Source organism: Anabrus simplex, chromosome 1 (assembly GCF_040414725.1).
Source record: "Anabrus simplex isolate iqAnaSimp1 chromosome 1, ASM4041472v1, whole genome shotgun sequence".
NCBI classification, from domain to species: domain Eukaryota; kingdom Metazoa; phylum Arthropoda; class Insecta; order Orthoptera; family Tettigoniidae; genus Anabrus; species Anabrus simplex.
Window position 1 is genome coordinate 1,575,917,490 of NC_090265.1, and position 18,368 is coordinate 1,575,935,857.

The 18,368-nt window shown below is 37.2% G+C and overlaps 1 protein-coding gene across 2 annotated transcripts in view; it reads right to left on the reverse strand.

Annotated features, from left to right (window-relative positions):
* LOC136858548 (nose resistant to fluoxetine protein 6) overlaps window positions 1-18,368 on the reverse strand; it is a 233,412-nt gene that overhangs the window by 48,609 nt on the left and 166,435 nt on the right. For both annotated transcript variants that reach the window (XM_067138166.2, XM_067138168.2), the window contains one exon: window positions 12,067-12,162. In XM_067138166.2, the coding sequence (XP_066994267.2) occupies window positions 12,067-12,162 (96 nt within the window). The remainder of the gene's footprint in view (window positions 1-12,066; window positions 12,163-18,368) is intronic.

Consider the following 18,368-nt stretch of genomic DNA (forward strand, 5'->3'; position numbering starts at 1 on the left):
GAATTGTAGTGTAGATACAGTATATTAGATAGTATCTTGCCTGTTAAATTCGTGTGTATTTTTGTGCAAACGGCAGGTTTCATTTCTATTACAGCATAGTAGGACAAAGTAATACTAATATTAATCTGTATACTATACGTGTTTAACTTTGTTGGTAATCTTTGAGTACCATACCTACCAGTAGTTCTTGCGAATATCTAAATTTAGGCCTAATTGGAATTTTCATTTCTACTGTGCTTAGTAAGAAGCTAGGATATGTCCGAACGTAGTTTTTTAACATTATTGTAGTGTAGTATAGTAACTTATTAGAAATTAGAGTGCCTATTCTATAATTTTGAGTAGTTTTGGGAATTTCGAACTTTCTTTTCTGTTTTTGCTTGGTAATAACCTGTTGTAATTAGAATACGTCTGAACGTAGTTTAAAATTATTGTAGTGTATTGTAGTATCTGTACTTAGTCTGAACATAGTTTAAAATTATTGTAGTGTATTATAGCATCTTATTAGAAAGTAGTGTGTTTATTCTATTACTGTGAAATATTTGTCACCGGGCGAGTTGCCCGTGCGTGTAGAGGCGCGCGGCTGTGAGCTTGCATCCGGGAGATAGTAGGTTCGAATCCCACTATCGGCAGCCCTGAAGATGGTTTTCCATGGTTTCCCATTTTCACACCAGGCAAATGCTGGGGCTGTACCTTAATTAAGGCCACGGCCGCTTCCTTCCAACTCCTAGGCCTTTTCTATCCCATCGTCGCCATAAGACCTATCTGTGTCGGTGCGACGTAAAGCCCCTAACAAAAAAAAAAAAAAATTTGTATAGTATAGTACCATTTCTGTGGTATCTGTAGTAACTCTCTTACTAAAATTCTGTTGTTGTAATTAGGGTAGATCAAACTGCAGTTAAGAATTGTGTAATTCTTATGTATTATTCTCTGTTTCCAGTAATTAACGCAATTTTCATCGTGGTAGCGTGTTGTAGGAATAAAAATAGTAGCCTACAATTAAGTACAGTAGTATTGTAGTGTAGTAGTAGCCTATTTAAATAACTTACTGTTGTGTGTTCTTTGTGAACTAACCTAGACAATATTTCTTTCCTTTCATTTTTATTTTGCACAGAATAAGTTATATTATTTTTCCTTTTCTTTTCATTATTTAGTAAAAAATGCCTAAGCAGTGCGAGTGTAGGAACTGTGGGTGTGACCAGGCATTAAGGAGTATGAGGGAGGAGTTGGAGAGCTTGAGGGAGATAATTAGGATACTCTCAGAGGACAGGAAGGAAAGTAGGCCTCCAAACAATGTACAGGATACAGTAGGTGAAATAGAGGGATTGAAAGGAAATGGGGGAATTGTGGAAGACAGGTGGTCTAATGTTTTAAGAGGAAGGAGATTGCAGGCTAAGGGCCCAATTCAGGATCAAAATTCAGGACAGGTGTCGGTGTAAATCGGTATGAGTCACTGCAAGTAGAACAACCGAGGGAATATGAGGAACAGGAAACTGTTGCCGAGAAGTTTGGAAGTAGGAGAAAGGGAAGAGGTAGGAAAGGGAAATGTGGAGTAGTGGATAGGAAAAGACAGGTGGAACAGGGTCATGGGATGGAGAAAAGGGAGGAGGAAGTAGCTTCTGCAGCTGTCAGGAAAGATAGGACTGACCAGGAGGGGAGGGGATCAAATGAGGTGGGTAGGGATGAGGCTCTGGTCATGGGGGATTCTATCATTAGATGTGTCGGGAAAGTGTGTGGAGGAAAGGGTACCAGGATAGAGTGTTATCCAGGAATTAGGTTAAGGCAGATGTTGAAGAAAGTAGAAGAGAAGGAGGAGGGAAAGGAGAAGGTGGTAGTGTTTCACGTTGGTACTAACAACGTAAGACAAGCAGGTATAAGTACCAACATAGTTGGGGATGTGTGGGATCTAGTAAATGCAGCACGGATGAAGTTTAAGGAAGCGGAGATTGTTATCAGTGGAATACTGTGTAGGAAGGATACTGACTGGAAGGTGATTGGGGATTTAAATGAGACTATGGAGTGGGTATGTTGGAAACTGGGAGTGAAATTTCTAGATCCTAATGGGTGTGTAGGAGATAGGGATCTGCGCTCAGATGGCCTTCACTTAAACCGCAGTGGTACATATAAGTTAGGAAATTTGTTTAGAAGGGTTATAGGGAGGTACATTCAGGGAAACAGGGTGCGGTGTTAAGGGAACAGGGAACTGGAAATCAAGTAGGGATGACATAAAACTGTTAGTGCTCAACTGTAGAAGTATTGTAAAGAAAGGAATAAAATTAAGTAATTTAATAGATATATACTTACCAGATATTGTAATAGGAGTTGAATCATGGCTGAGAAATGATATAATGAATGCAGAAATTTTCTCACGGAACTGGAGAGTGTATCGTAGAGATAGGATAGGAAAGATAGGAGGGGGAGTATTTATTCTCGTGAAAGAAGAATTTGTAAGCTACGAAAAAGTTAAAGATGACAAGCACAAAATTCTAGGGGTAAGGCTCATTTCTAAAGATAATAGGCAACTTGAAGTCTTCGGAGTTTACAGACCAGGAAAGGATAGTGCAGATGCTGATTCATAATTATTTGATAAGATAATCAGCTATGTGGGAAACGATAAGGAAAGGAACGTGATCGTAGCAGGTGATCTCAATTTACCAAATGTCAATTGGGAAGGTAATGCGGACGACAAGAAGCATGACCAACAAATGGCAAATAAGTTAATATGGGAAGGGCACCTGATTCAGAAAGTGATGGAACCAACTAGAGGGAAGAATATTCTGGATGTGGTGCTGGTAAAACCAGATGAGCTCTATACAGAAACCGAAGTAATAGATGGTATTAGTGATCACGAAGCTGTTTTTATGGTAATGAGGGAGTTTCTAATAAGCAACTATGATCGGTGGAAAACGGTAAATAAAAATGTAAACAGAATCTGGGATGGGTTTAAAGCAATTGTTGAGGAATGTAAAAATAGGTTTGTACCTTTAAAGGTGGTAAGGAATGGTAAAGATCCACTATATTATAACAGGGAAGTAAAGAGACTAAGAAGGAGGTGCAGGTTGGAAAGAAATAGAGTTAGAAATGGCTGTGGAAGCAAGGAGAAATTGAAGGAACTTACTAGGAAATTGAATCTAGCAAAGAAGTCAGCTAAGGATAACATGATGGCAAGCATAATTGGTAGCCACACTAATTTTAGTGAAAAATGAAAGAGTATGTATAGGTACTTTAAGGCAGAAACAGGTACCAAGAAGGACATTCCAGGAATAATTAATGAACAAGGGGAGTGTGTATGCGAGGATGTTCAAAAGGCAGAAGTATTCAGTCAGCAGTATGTAAAGATTGTTGGTTACAAGGATAATATCCAGGTAGAGGAGGTGACTAATACTAAAGAAGTATTAACATTTACCTATGACAGCAATGACATTTACAGTAAGATACAAAAGTTGAAAACTAGAAAAGCAGCTGAAATTGATAAGGTTTCGGGGGATATACTAAAGACAATGGGTTGGGATATAGTACGATATCTGAAGTACTTGTTTGATTTTTGTTTGCATGAAGGAACTTTACCAAATGAATGGAGAGTAGCCCCTGTATATAAAGGAAAGCGTGATAGACATAAAGCTGAAAATTACAGGCCAGTCAGTTTGACATGCATTGTATGCAAGCTTTGGGAAAGCATTCTTTCTGATTATATAAGACATGTTTGCAAAATTAATAAATGGTTTGACAGAAGGCAGTTTGGGTTTAGGAAAGGTTATTCCACTGAAGCCCAACTTGTAGGATTCCAGCAAGATATAGCAGATATCCTGGATTCAGAAGGTCAATTGGACTGTATTGTGATTGACTTATCTAAGGCATTTGATAGGGTAGATCATGGGAGACTACTGGCAAAAATGAGTGCAATTGGACTTGACGAAAGAGTGACTGAATGGGTGGCTCTGTTTCTAGAAAATAGAACTCAGAGAATTAGAGTAGGTGAAGCTTTATCTGTCCCTGTAAAAATTAAGAGGGGAATTACTCAAGGCAGTATTATTGGACCTTTATGTTTTCTTATATATATCAATGATATGTGTAAAGAAGTGGAATCAGAGATAAGGCTTTTCACATATGATGTTATTCTGTACAGAGTAATAAATAAGTTACAAGATTGTGAGCAACTGCAAAATGACCTCAATAATGTTGTGAGATGGACAGTAGGCAATGGTATGGTGATAAACGGGGATAAAAGTCAGGTTGTGAGTTTCACAAACAGAAAAAGTCCTCTCAGTTTTAATTACTGTGTTGATGGGGTGAAAGTTCCCTTTGGGGATCATTGTAAATACCTAGGTATAAATATAAGGAAAGATTTTCATTGGGGAAATCACATAAATATGATTGTAAATAAAGGGTACAGATCTCTGCACATGGTTATGAGAGTATTTAGGGGTTGTAGTAAGGATGTAAAGGAGAGAGCATATTTGTCTCTGGTGAGACCTCAACTTGAGTATGGTTCCAGTGTATGGGACCCTTACCAGGATTACTTGATTCAGGAAATGGAAAAAATCCAAAGAAAAGCAGCTTGATTTGTTCTGGGCGATTTCCGACAAAAGAGTAGCTTTACAAAAATGTTGCAAAGTTTGGGCTGGGAAGACTTGGGAGAAAGGAGATGAGCTGCTCGACTGAGTGGTATGTTACATGTAATAAATAACATTTTTGGTCCGTATTGATGATATTTGATTGGAATAATAACAGTAAGTTATTTGTTAAATAGACCACCTAATCAATACAAAGTCTAGTCTATGGATGATTTACATAGATCTGTTAACTAATAGTGGTACATGTTTCGCCTTGTATGAAGGCATCATCAGCCATTGTCTTAACCTTAGACTGAAAATAAGCATCATCTAATTAACATGTAATAATGAAATGAATTTTTAAAATCTTGAAAAGATTTGAAGTAAAGTAACATTAAAAATATACAATGTGATGAGTTACAATGGTGGAAGTATTAACAAAATTAATATTAGAAGGCTGCTATAATAAGTACAATGGATAAAACAACAGACTCTTATACAACAAGTAATAAGATTGCTATAAAAATAAAGTTGATTGTCCAGCGGTTACAATTAGATGATGGTTTAAAATCGTATATATTCAAAATAAAGAAGAGAGAATAAAAGTCGAAGGTTGGTCGAGAGATTTAAAATTAATCATAATCAGGGAGATAAAAAAACGAAAGTCAAAGGCATATGGTGAAGTTGTAGAACACATGGAAGATATGAAGTGTAGAATAGAAGTTGAAGAACAGTTTTAAATTAGATCTCTATGGACCATCTAAATTTGAAGCAATGCTCAAATGTTGCAAAAATGTGAGTTTGTTGATATTCTAGTTGAAAAGGCATATACCAGTGGAATCTGTAAAAGGAAACAAGAAACGTAGAGTTAATTGTGTGAAAAGATATTTTAAAATTATTGAAGTAGAATCATGTCCACTTACCATTTGACAATGACGAAGATAAAGGATGTAAAGGAGAGGGCATATAATTCTATGGTAAGACCCCAGCTAGAGTATGGTTCCAGTGTATGGGACCCTCACCAGGATTACCTGATTCAAGAACTGGAAAAATCCAAAGAAAAGCAGCTCGATTTGTTCTGGGCGATTTCCGACAAAAGAGTAGCGTTACAAAAATGTTGCAATGTTTGGGTTGGGAAGAATTGAGAGAAAGAAGAAGAGCTGCTCGACTAAGTGGTATGTTCCGGGCTGTCAGCGGAGAGATGGCGTGGAATGACATTAGTAGACGAATAAGTTTGAATGGCGTTTATAAAAGTAGGAAAGATCACAATATGAAGATAAAGTTGGAATTCAAGAGGACAAACTGGGGCAAATATTCATTTATAGGAAGGGGAGTTAGGGATTGGAATAACTTACCAAGAGAGATGTTCAATAAATTTCCAATTTCTTTGAAATCATTTAGGAAAAGGCTAGGAAAACAACAAATAGGGAATCTGCCACCTGGGCGACTGCCCTGAATGCAGATCAGTATTGATTGATTGAACTTGTAATGTTATGAGTTATAAGTATTTGCAACAGTAGACTTCTTACTACGTGTGTTATAGCTGAAGGTTTGCGTTGGAGGGGGATCTGTTTGCGGTGACGTAACTATTGGCTTGTTTGTAGTACTTGGAGGGGGGCTGCTATTAGTGGAAGGGAAGGAGGAGAGTGTATTACTGCGCGTGTTATATCGGTGTAAGGCCATTGGAGGGAGCGATGTTACAGTGGGTGTGGCTATGGGTTTATTGGTTGCATTTGAATTAGAGGTACTAGTGGTGAGGGGAAGGGAGGGGAGTGTATTAGCTGTAGAGGAGGTGGGAATGCTAACTGATGTGAGGTTGAAGATTTTTAAGAATATATTGGTGAGGGGAGTTGATTCTCGTAATAGAATAAGAATCTGTTCATACAAGGGGCTTTTTTAATCAATAGTGTCATTTAGGTTCTTATCTTTATTAAAATGCTGATCGAGGAAAATGAATAAATTTTCATATTCTGTCATAAGTTTACTTTTATCGACTCTTTTGAGGATATGGAGGTCTTGTTCTATTGTGGTGAATTTATACCCTGTGTCCCTCATGTGGTTGGCCATTGAAGAGAATTTATTGTGTCTTTGAGCATTGTAATGCTCGGCGTATTTGGTGGAGAAGCTGCGGCCAGTTTGGCCAACATAAGAAAAATTACATGTAGAGCATTTCAATCTGTATATTCCTGATCCAGAGTAACTATTGTCTGTGATGTTAATAGAGTTGTGATTAAAGAATAAATTACGATTAGTGTTTTTTATTGTGTAGACTATTTTTACTCCGTGCTTCATTAATGAATTGGTTATCGGATAAATACTATGGTTAGTGAACGTGAATTTAGCGTATTTTGGTTTGACGGGTTTCAATGGAGTTAAATTTGTAGCTAGTTTTAGTTTGGTTTTATTAATGATTTTATCAATCATGTCTGTGTTAAATCCAATGAATTTAGCTATTTCCGTAATGAATAGTAATTCTTTCTTTACATTAATAGAGGACATAGGGATCTTTAATGCTCTATATATTAAACTGTGATAAATGGCTTTTTTATGCAAGTTGGAATGTAAAGAATCATTTTTTATGGTTGTTGGAGAAAAGGTGGTTTTTCTGTATATTTGGAAGTTGAATTTGTTCGATACTCATGTGATTTTGATGTCTAAGAAGTTCAAAGAGCTATTGAACTCATCTTCTTTAGTGAATTTAATATTATTATCTAAGTTGTTGAGAAATGATAGTGTGTTATCGCTGTTGTTGATTTGTTTATCAATAATAGCTATGGTATCGTCAACATAGCGATGCCAAAGACAGAGTCCGTTAATGTTATTAATAATCTTACGAGATTATCTAAGTATATATTGGCTAGTATTCCAGATAACGGGTCTCCCATCGCTAGACCTTCCTGTTTATAAATTTTCTTATTAAAGGTAAAGTAGTTGTTGTCTAAAACGAAATTAAGTAATTTTAACCACTCATCAATTTCAATTTTACTCAGTGTACTATGTTTCAACAGATTGTTTTTTATGATGTTAAGGTATTATTGATAGGGATATTAGTATACATGTTGGTGATATCAAAAGAACATAAAACGTGGTTTGGTTGCAGACTGAATTTATTTAGGGAATTGCAAAACAAGGCAGTATTATTGGACCTTTATGTTTTCTTATATATATCAATGATATGTGTAAAGAAGTGGAATCAGAGATAAGGCTTTTCGCATATGATGTTATTCTGTACAGAGTAATAAATAAGTTACAAGATTGTGAGCAACTGCAAAATGACCTCAATAATGTTGTGAGATAGACAATAGGCAATGGTATGATGATAAACGGGGATAAAAGTCAGGTTGTGAGTTTCACAAATAGAAAAAGTCCTCTCAGTTTTAATTACTGCGTTGATGGGGTGAAAGTTCCCTTTGGGGATCATTGTAAATACCTAGGTATAAATATAAGGAAAGATTTTCATTGGGGAAATCACATAAATGGCCTTACACCGATATAACACGTGCGGTAATACACTCTCCTCCTTCCCTTCCACTAATAGCAGCCCCCCTCCAAGTACTACAAATAAGCCAATAGTTACGTCACCGCAAACAGATCCCCCTCCAACACAAACCTTCAGCTATAACACACGTAGTAAGAAGTCTATTGTTGCAAATACTTCTAACTCATAACGTTACAAGTTATCTTCGTCATTGTCAAATGGTAAGTGTACACGATTCTACTTCAATAATTTTAAAATATCTTTTCACACAATTAACTCTACGTTTCTTGTTTCCTTTTACAGATTCCACTGGTATATGCCTTTTCAACTAGAATATCAACAAACTCACATTTTTGCAACATTTGAGCATTGCTTCAAATTTAGATGGTCCATAGAGATCCAATTTAAAACTGTTCTTCAACTTTTATTCTACACTTCATATCTTCCATGTGTTCTGCAACTTCACCATATGCCTTTGACTTTCGTTTTTTTTATCTCCCTGATTATGATTAATTTCAGATCTCTCGACCAACCTTCGACTTTTATTCTCTCTTCTTTATTTTGAATATATATGATTTTCCACCATCATCTAATTGTAACCGCTGGACAATCAACTTTATTTTTATAGTAATCTTATTACTTGTTGTATAACAGTCTGTTGTTTTATCCATTGTACTTATTATAGCAGCCTTCTAATATTAATTTTGTTAATACTTCCACCATTGTAACTCATCACATTGTATATTTTTAATGTTATTTTACTTCAAATCTTTTCAAGATTTTAAAAATTCATTTCATTATTACATGTTAATTAGATGATGCTTATTTTCAGTCTAAGGTTAAGACAATGGCTGATGATGCCTTCATACAACGCAAAACATGTACCACTATTAGTTAACAGATCTATGTAAATCATCCATAGACTAGACTTTGTATTGATTAGATGGTCTATTTAACAAATAACTTACTGTTATTATTCCAATGAGTGGTATCTTCCAAGCTGTCGGTGGAGAGATGGCGTGGGAGGACATCAGTAGACGAATAATTTTGGATGGCATCTTTAAAAGTAGGAAAGATCACAATATGAAGATAAATTTGGAATTCAAGAGGACAAATTGGGGCAAATATTTGTTTATAGGAAGGGTAGTTAGGGATTGGAATAACTTACCAAGGGGATGTTCAATAAATTTCCAATTTCTTTGCAATCATTTAAGAAAAGGCTAGGAAAACAACAGATAGGGAATCTGCCACCTGGGCGACTGCCCTAAATGCAGATCAGTAGTGACTGATTGATTGAATTCGTAATAGAGTAAGTGAGATTGAATCAAGGTGTCGTAAAGCTAACACAGTGAGCTCGCAGTTGCGATCAACAGTATTCTGTAAGAAGGAAATCAGCTCCCAGACGAAACCATCATTATATCGGTCTGTTTTCAGACTAACTTTGCTTTACGGGAGCGAAAGCTGGGTGGACTCAGGATATGTTATTCATAAGTTAGAAGTAACAGACATGAAAGTAGCAAGAATGATTGCTGGTACAAACAGGTGAGAACAATGGCAGGAGGGTACTCGGAATGAGGAGATAAAGGCTAATTTGGGAATGAACTCGATGGATGAAGCTGTACGCATGAACCGGTTGTGGTGGTGGGGTCATGTGTGGAGGAGGATAGGTTACCTAGGAGAATAATGGACTCTGTTTTGAGGGTAAGAGAAGTAGAGGTAGACCAAGACGATGATGGTTAGACTCAGTTTCTAACAATTTAAAGATAAGAGGTATAGAACTAAATGAGGCCACAAGACTAGTTGCAAATTGAGGATTGTGGCAACATTTAGTAAATTCACAGAGGCTTGCAGACTGAATGCTGAAAGGCATAACAGTCTATAATGATAATGTGTATGTGTAATTAAAATCCCTATCCCGACCGGGAATCGAACCCAGGACCCTCTGAGCCTAAGGCCTCAATGCTGACCATTCAGCCAAGGAGTCAGACTGTTTTATAGGCAATGTATTATGGAATTAAATTAAACTTACCTCTTTTTGTGTCAGTGTCTTTCAGATTTAAGATGTCATTGCATGGGAAATTCATATTCATTCATTGACTCATATTTCTGCATGTTATATATTTTGGAATGCAAAGTGAGTGAGAAATAATAAGTGGACATGGTGGCTACTGAAATTTGTCCATGAGTAACCACTTTCTGAGGACTGTTATCCACTTTGAGATCTATTGAGGTGTCGGAAATGTTGTTAGCAGTATATACATGATTCGTAGGATTAGAGGAAGAATAGTCATGCCACATGAGAAAAAAGGTCTTCTAATTTCTTAGTGTCATATGTCTTCATCAGTAAATTAGTGTTTAAGTTCCCTAATACAATTATGTGTTCATAAGCTGATAGCAAGTTAAGAAGGTACATTTCACATTCGGCAATATAAAGTACTTTAGGAAGTTTCACCACATCTATAGACTACTTGTGAACATCAGAGGTGACTTTGTCACTAGTGTTCTCAAGCAGTCATGTCAGATTTTATTTCACCATCTGAGTGTTAACACCGAGCTCGATAGCTGCAGTCACTTAAGTGCGGCCAGTATCCAGTATTCGGAAGATAGTAGGTTCAAACCCCACTGTCGGCAGCCCTGAAAATGGTTTTCCATGGTTTCCCAATTTCACACCAGGCAAATGCTGGGGCTGTACCTTAACTCATTGCGGACCGTGGATGGCGTAAGACGTTTAAGCTTGCTCCTATGCTGCAGGCCGTGGACGGCGTAAGACGTTTTATGTTCCGCGTGAAGCAATGCTGTTTATATTCGTCATCTATGCAGTCTTACACCTTAGTCAGCGTTACTGGTTGTAGCAGGAAGTTGGTTTACCTTTTTGAGATAACCTTCGCGTTGAGTGGGCTCATGTTTATCTTAGCTGTTTTAGCGGGAATATCTCAGCACTTCCTCGCACGTCAAGACGGTACTTGAGGTTCCAATGCAGTGCGTGTCGTTCTTGCCGAGTGTAGTATAATGGCTTATAAAACAAAATTTCTTACGGAAGATTAATTATTAGATATTGTTCACAATGATTCTGGTGATGAACTTATTCCTGAAATACTCAGATAGTGAAAGTGAGAGTGACGAGGAAATTCCGATTCCCGAATCCGATAGGCCTATAGAGAAAAGTGAAGTGCCTGATGCATATCATCCTAGTTATTGCCCACCCGTTCCACCATTTACAGAGAATTCAGCTATAAACGTTCAAATAGAAAATAAGCAGGATATTTTGACTTACGTGAGTATTTTCATGAATGACGAATTTTATCAGTATGTGTGTGAGCTGACCAATCTATACGCGAGTCAAGTGAGAAGCGCGGTGCCCCGGCCTTTCACAAAGAAATCGATCATGCAGTCGTGGAAACAGTCCAAAATCCTGATATAAAAATGTACTGGACCGAAGACCCTGTTTTTCATACTCCGATATTTTCTAATACAATGTTCTGAACACGCTTCCTTCATATTCTTTCATTTCTTCACTTCGGTGACAGTAATCATTATGCCGAAAATAGAGATTGGCTGTATAAAATTAGACGTATTTTGAAACCTGTGACACCAGATATCACACCCTAAATATTTACTAGAGGTAAGCACAAAGTATCATTTTTCCAACATTTATAGTTTAGGAGTAATTGTAGATTGTATTAAGTGATGCATGTCAAGAGGGCCGGGCATGAAAATGGCTGGTCCAGGCATTCAAGTGTCCCGCTCAGAAGCAGGTACTAAACGTGTTAATTAAGGCCATGGCTGCTTCCTTCCCACTCCTAGCCCTTCCCTGTTCCATCGTCGCCATAAGACCTATCTGTGTCGGTGCGACGTAAAGCAACTAGCTGAGTGTTAACACACAAGTAACTTGACACTGACCTTTGCACTTAATTTATCATATTTAGGTAATATACCCATCATTACCATATTATAAAAATTAGATGAGGATATTGAGTCCTTAGGGCTACCTCTGTTGAAAGCCAATTATATAACAAATTAAAATGTTGCAGAACTTACGTAGGAATATAATGGTAAATGTAGGAGGTGTATCCGGTCAGTAGCGAAGAGCCTACCACCATCACAACCAAGATTGTAGCACTCAGCTTAAAGTATCTGCAACAACAAAAGCAACTTAATCAAGATAGCCTGAAGAGGACATGAAATTAACTCAATAAAATATACATATACAGAAGAAAGAAATGAATGTAAATCTCAGTCCAAATAATGACATAAGAAGTGCTTTGAATAGGCTGGCGGTACATGGGTTTCACCATTGTCTATGCCGGCGACCAGGCTTTCATGAACCGTCTCTACATTGTGTGTGTATGTTGTGTGAGAAACATTGCGATCGCTATCATTTCAGCAAGTGCAACAAGAGAACAAAATCTTTACTAGAATATGCAAAAGATGAATGTATTTTTAATGCACATTTCTGCGCTATTAAATAAATTAAATAATGGTCTATCAAAATGGTTCATCCAGTTCTGAATGGCCACACTTTAGAGATGGGAATTCTTCCTACTCAAGAGTTTCGAGACCCACAGCCAAAATTTCAAAAATCTCATAACTCGTCTCATATCTAAGTGAAGAGTGCTTCACTCTCTGTATGCATGTATGAATGACAGCATCATGTAAACACATTTCTCCCTTGAAGCACAGTATCGCATTCATTTTTTCATCTGTCTTATCACATGCAAAACATTTTTTTTAGAATTACTTGCCTTCAGGGCACCATATATTGAGTCCTCTATGTTAATATTAATATAACTGCTGTTTTGCAAAACAAAACCAAATAGAACAAAACCCATTTTAAGAACACTTCAAAAAACAAAACAATGTTATTTACCTTTCAATAAAGTTGAGTGCAATTCTTTGAATTGTCCATTGTTATGTTTTTCATAAAAATCTTTGTATTCAGCTGTAAATTTATAACTAAGTCGTAAAAATTGGAATGCAGAAGAGAATGTGGTCTAAGCTACAAATGCAACCTGCAAAGTAGAAGAGTTACTAGCTGATGCTTGACTCCCTTGAAATATCTCACACTCAAATGATGTATCATGCCCAGTGTATTTCTGCTTTCAAAACTGACACACCAGGAACAAATATTTTATTTCATTTTATTTTCTGGGTCTTCTGTGGAATACCATAAACTGGGGTGAGTCCAATCAAATACTTGTAATTTAAACAAAATTCCATTCATTGCAGTTAACTCACAATGTAAATTGAACATTTTCACTATATGATGTTAAATCCTCAAGTTAATGTATATTTTGTTCATATTTTCAATTATTATTTAAAAGTAAATGTCTGACCACTAACTTATTTTGCATTTAAGAGTGGAATCAATCTACCAATGTGTGAATCTGATCACTATTTTGAGTTTTTTTTAATATGTTAAATATTTATAACACTATCAAATTTTATAACAGTGTTAACTCATAAACATAGTATAATACACTTAAATCTAACAGTACTACTATACAAAACATTTGAATTATGAATGATCCCCAAACAAATCTAAATCATACAAGTTCCTAAGTAGTAAACAAGAATACACTGTCAACATTAAGGATGATTTACTCAATATCATAATCATTTATGCCATTATAGCATCATCAGGAAGATGGATACTGACATTCTGCGAGTCGGAGCGTGGAATGTTAGAAGTTTGAATCGTTGTGGTAGGTAAGAGAATCTGAAAAGCGAGATGGATAGACTAAATTTAGATGTAATTGGTATAAGTGAAGTATGTTGGCAGGAAGAACAGGATTTTTGGTCAGGCGACTACCGAATTATCAACACAAAATCAAACAGAGGAAATGCAGGAGTTGGTTTAATAATGAATAAGAAAACAGGACAGTAAGTAAGCTACTACAACCAGCATAGAGAAAGAATTATTGTCATAAAGATAGACACCAAACCAATGTCCACCACAATAGTGCAGGTCTATATGCCTACTAGTTCAGCGGATGATGAGGAAATTGAAAGAATATATGAGGAGATAGAAGATTTAATACAATATGTAAAAGGTGACGAGAATCTAATTGTGATAGGAGACTGGAATGCAGTGGTAAGCCAAGGAAGAGAAGGCAATACAGTAGGAGAATTCGGATTGGGACAAAGGAACTAAAGAGGAAGTCGGCTGGTTGAATTCTGCACTGATCATAATTTAGTCCTTGCCAATACTTGGTTCAAACACCAAAAATGACGGCTGTATATGTGGACAAGAACTGGAGACACTGGAAGGTATCAAATAGACTTCATTATGATTAGGCAGAGATTCAGAAACCAGGTGTTGGATTGCAGAACTTTCCCAGGAGCAGACGTGGACTCTGACCACAACTTGTTGGTCATGAAATGCCATCTGAAGTTGAAGAAATTGAAGAAAGGAAAGAATGCAAAAAGATGGGATCTAGACAAGTTGAAAGGAAAGAGTGTGAGGGATTGTTTCAAGGAACAAGTTGCACAAGGACTAAACGAAAAGCAAAATAGAGGAAGAGTGGATAGTCATGAAAAATGAAGTCAGTAGGGCTGCTGAAGAAATGTTAGGAAAGAAGAAAAGATCAACGAAGAAACAGTGGATAACTCAGGAGATACTAGACCTGATTGATGAACGAAGAAAATACAAGAATGCTAGAAATGAAGAGGGCAGAAGAGAATACAGGCGATTAAAGAATGAAGTAGATAGAAAGTGCAAGGTAGCTAAGGAAGAATGGCTGAAGGAGAAGTGCAAGGATGTCGAAGGTTGTATGGTCCTGGGAAAGGTAGATGCTGCATACAGGAAAATCAAGGAAACCTTTGGAGAAAGGAAATCTAGGTGTATGAATATCAAGAGCTCAGATGGAAAGCCACTTCTAGGGAAAGAAGACAAAGTAGAAAGATGGCAGGAACATATCCAACAGTTGTATCAAGGTAAAGATGTAGATAATTTGGTTCTGGAACAAGAGGCTGTTGATGCTGATGAAATGGGCGACCCAATTTTGAGGTCAGAGTTTGACAGAGCTGTGAGCAACCTAAATAGGAACAAGGCACCTGAAATTGATGGCATTCTCTCTGAATTACTGACTGCCTTAGGAGAAACCAGCATGGCAAGGTTATGCCATTTAGAGTGTAAGATAGGAGAAGTGCCATCTGATTTTCAGTAGAATGTTGTTATACCTATTCCCAAGAAAGCCGGTTCTGACAGGTGTGAAAACTACCACACCATTAGTTTAGTATCTCATGCCTGCAAAATTTTAACATGTATTATTTACAGAAGAATGGAAAAACAAGTTGAGGCTGAGTTGGGAGAAGATCAATTTGGCTTCAGAAGAAATGTAGGAACACATGAAGCAATCCTGACTTTACGTCTGATCTTAGAGGATCGAATCAAGAAGGACAGGCCCACATACATGGTATTCGTAGATCTAGAAAAGGCATTCGATAATGTTGTTTGGAGCAAGCTATTTAAGATTCTGAAGGCAATTGGGATCAAATACCGAGAACGAAGAATTGTCTACAATCTGTATAAAAATCAGTCTGCAGTGCTAAGAATCGAGGGCTTTGAAAAAGAAGCACTAATCCAGAAAGGAGTGAGGCAAGGCAGCAGTTTGTCCCCCTCCTTTTCAGTGTTTACATAGAACAGGGAGTAAAGCAAATCAAAGAGGAATTTGGAAAAGGAATCACAATCCAAGGAGAGGAAATCAAAACCTTGAGATTTGCTGATGATATTGTTATTTTATCTGAGACTGCAGAAGATCTCGAGAAGCTGCCGAATGGTATGGATGAAGTCTTCGGTAAGGAGAACAAGATGAAAATAAGTCAAAAACAAATGTAATGGAGTGCAGTCGAACGAAGGCAGGTGATGCAGGAAATATTAGATTAGCAAATGAAGTCCAAAGGAAGTAGATGAATATTGTTACCTGGGTAGTAAAATAACTAACGATGGCAGAAATAAAGTGGACATAAAATGCAGACTAGCACAAGGAAGGAAGAGCTTTCTTAAGAAAATATATTTGCTGACTTCAAACATTGATATAGGAATTGGAAAGATGTTTTTGAAGACTTTCGTGTGGAGCGTGGCATTGTATGGGAGTGAAACATGGACGATAACTAGCTCAGAAAGAAAGAGAATAGAAGCTTTAGAAATGTGGTGTTACAGAAGAATGCTGAAGGTGAGATAGATAGATCGGATTACAAATGAAGAGATGCTGAATCAAATTGGTGAGAGGAGACCGATTTGGCTAAATTTGATGAGAAGAAAAGATAGAATGATGGGACACATCTTAAGACACCCAGGACTTGTTCAGTTGGTTTTTGAAGGAAGTGTAGGTGGTAAGAACGGTAGAGGTAGACCAAGGTATGAATATGACAAGCAGATTAGAGCAGATGTAGGATGCAATAGTTACGTAGAAATGAAAAGGTTAGCACAGGATAGGATAGCATGGAGGGCTACATCAAACCAGTCTATGGACTGATGATTCAAACAACAACAACAACATAGCATTAAATATCTGTATCCCTCCATGCCTTCTACCTCCACATTACTAACCATGATGTAAAGAAGCATGAGGCAAATGAATATGAAGAAGCAGCATTAAAAGTAAATGATCTCCCCATCATAAAATTCCCTACAAAAATGAGTGTTAGATATTTTATTGTCAGCGTTGAAAGTGATATATATGAAGAGACATTTTTGAAAAAGGAATTTGTTGATAGTAATGTTTACTTTGTCTTTCTGGAAAATGAACATGTGCCTGAGGTGGAAAAAGCATAAATTGTTCAAAATATTGTGCTAAGATATTGATTTTTGGGTTCATCCCAGAACCTTCTTATAAATTTGCATTATCAGATTTAACCTCCAGAATTGCAATATTACAATAAAATATGGATAGTGTCAAAATAGGGTTAACTATGGACATGCAAATGAATATTTAAAATGTTCATAGGGGAGTAAAGATATATACTAGGTGCATCAAATATAAAGTGGAATTTAAAATTAGTGGCTCCGGTAGTGAACAGAAATGGGTGGGTCTTTGAGAAGATGTTGGTGGGGATGTCTGGAGTAGGAGTCTTCATGCATGAGACACCACAGAGCGACTGCTTGCTTCAGTACGCCATGAGCAAACAAGAGGTACACACTTCCGTTGCACAGCGCATCATCAAGTTTCTGGCAAAAGAAGGCACCAAAGCTTCGGAAATTTTGAGAAGGCTCCGGGACCAGTTCAGGGAGATAACTATTTCAAAGACCCAAGTGTATGAATGGCACAAACAATTTTTGGCAGGAAGGGAAGAAGTGGAAAATGAACCCCACCAAAGATGAACACGGACAAGCATCACTGCAGACAACATTCTTGCTATACATGACCTTATTGAAGAAGATGGGAGCATAAACATCTCTGAAATCACTTCATTCATAGGAATAAGATTTGGAAGGGTTCAAGCCATCATCAATGATGAACTTGACCTTTGGAAATTGTCTACTTTGTGGGTTCCTCGTCTCCTCACCCAAGAACAAAAAGAAATTCTGCTAGGATGTTTGTTAGAGGCATCTGAATTGCTATGAGGAGGAAGGATATGATTTTTTTACATCGCATTGTGACTTCTGGGGTTCATCATTACACCCTAGAGTCAAAACAAGCAAGCATGGAGTGGCGGGAACGAGGTGCAGCTGGCCCAGTCAAGGCTAAAACACGCCTTTTGCTTGTGGATTTCTTGCATGAATGAAGGACAGTGAATATAGCCTATTATTACCGTCTTTTGGTCGAGACAAAAGCTCCATATCGCAACAAACATCGCCGGCAACCTATTCGAGATGTTCTTCTTCATGACAATGCAAGGCCACACATTGCTGTTGTAACATGGGAAAAGCTGGAGGAAATGCATTGGACACCTCTAGAACACCCTGCTTACAGTCCAAACTTGTCACCTTGTGACTACTACTATTTCGACCACTGAAAGAAAAACTGAGAGGAAAGCGATTTCATGATGATGCAGTGGTAGAGGAGTACATGTGCAACTGGCTGCACACACATTCTTATTTTGTTCTAGGATGGCATAAAAAAGTGGCCAATTTGGTGGCAAATATGTATGCCCAATTCGGGACACTATGTAGAAAAATGAGGTGCTTGTTGTGTATTTGTTGGTGGATTCAATAAAATTGTAAAAAAATATTTCTGGTTTATGTTTGATTCACCTAGTATAATCCTTTATTTAGGAAACTGACCCTCAACGGGTTTGTCATAAGACACAGTATTGTACACTTTTATGTTTTTTAATATAAATGGTTCCTTGAAAGAAGCACAGACTCATGCACAGCCGCCTCGGCAATCGTGGGTAGG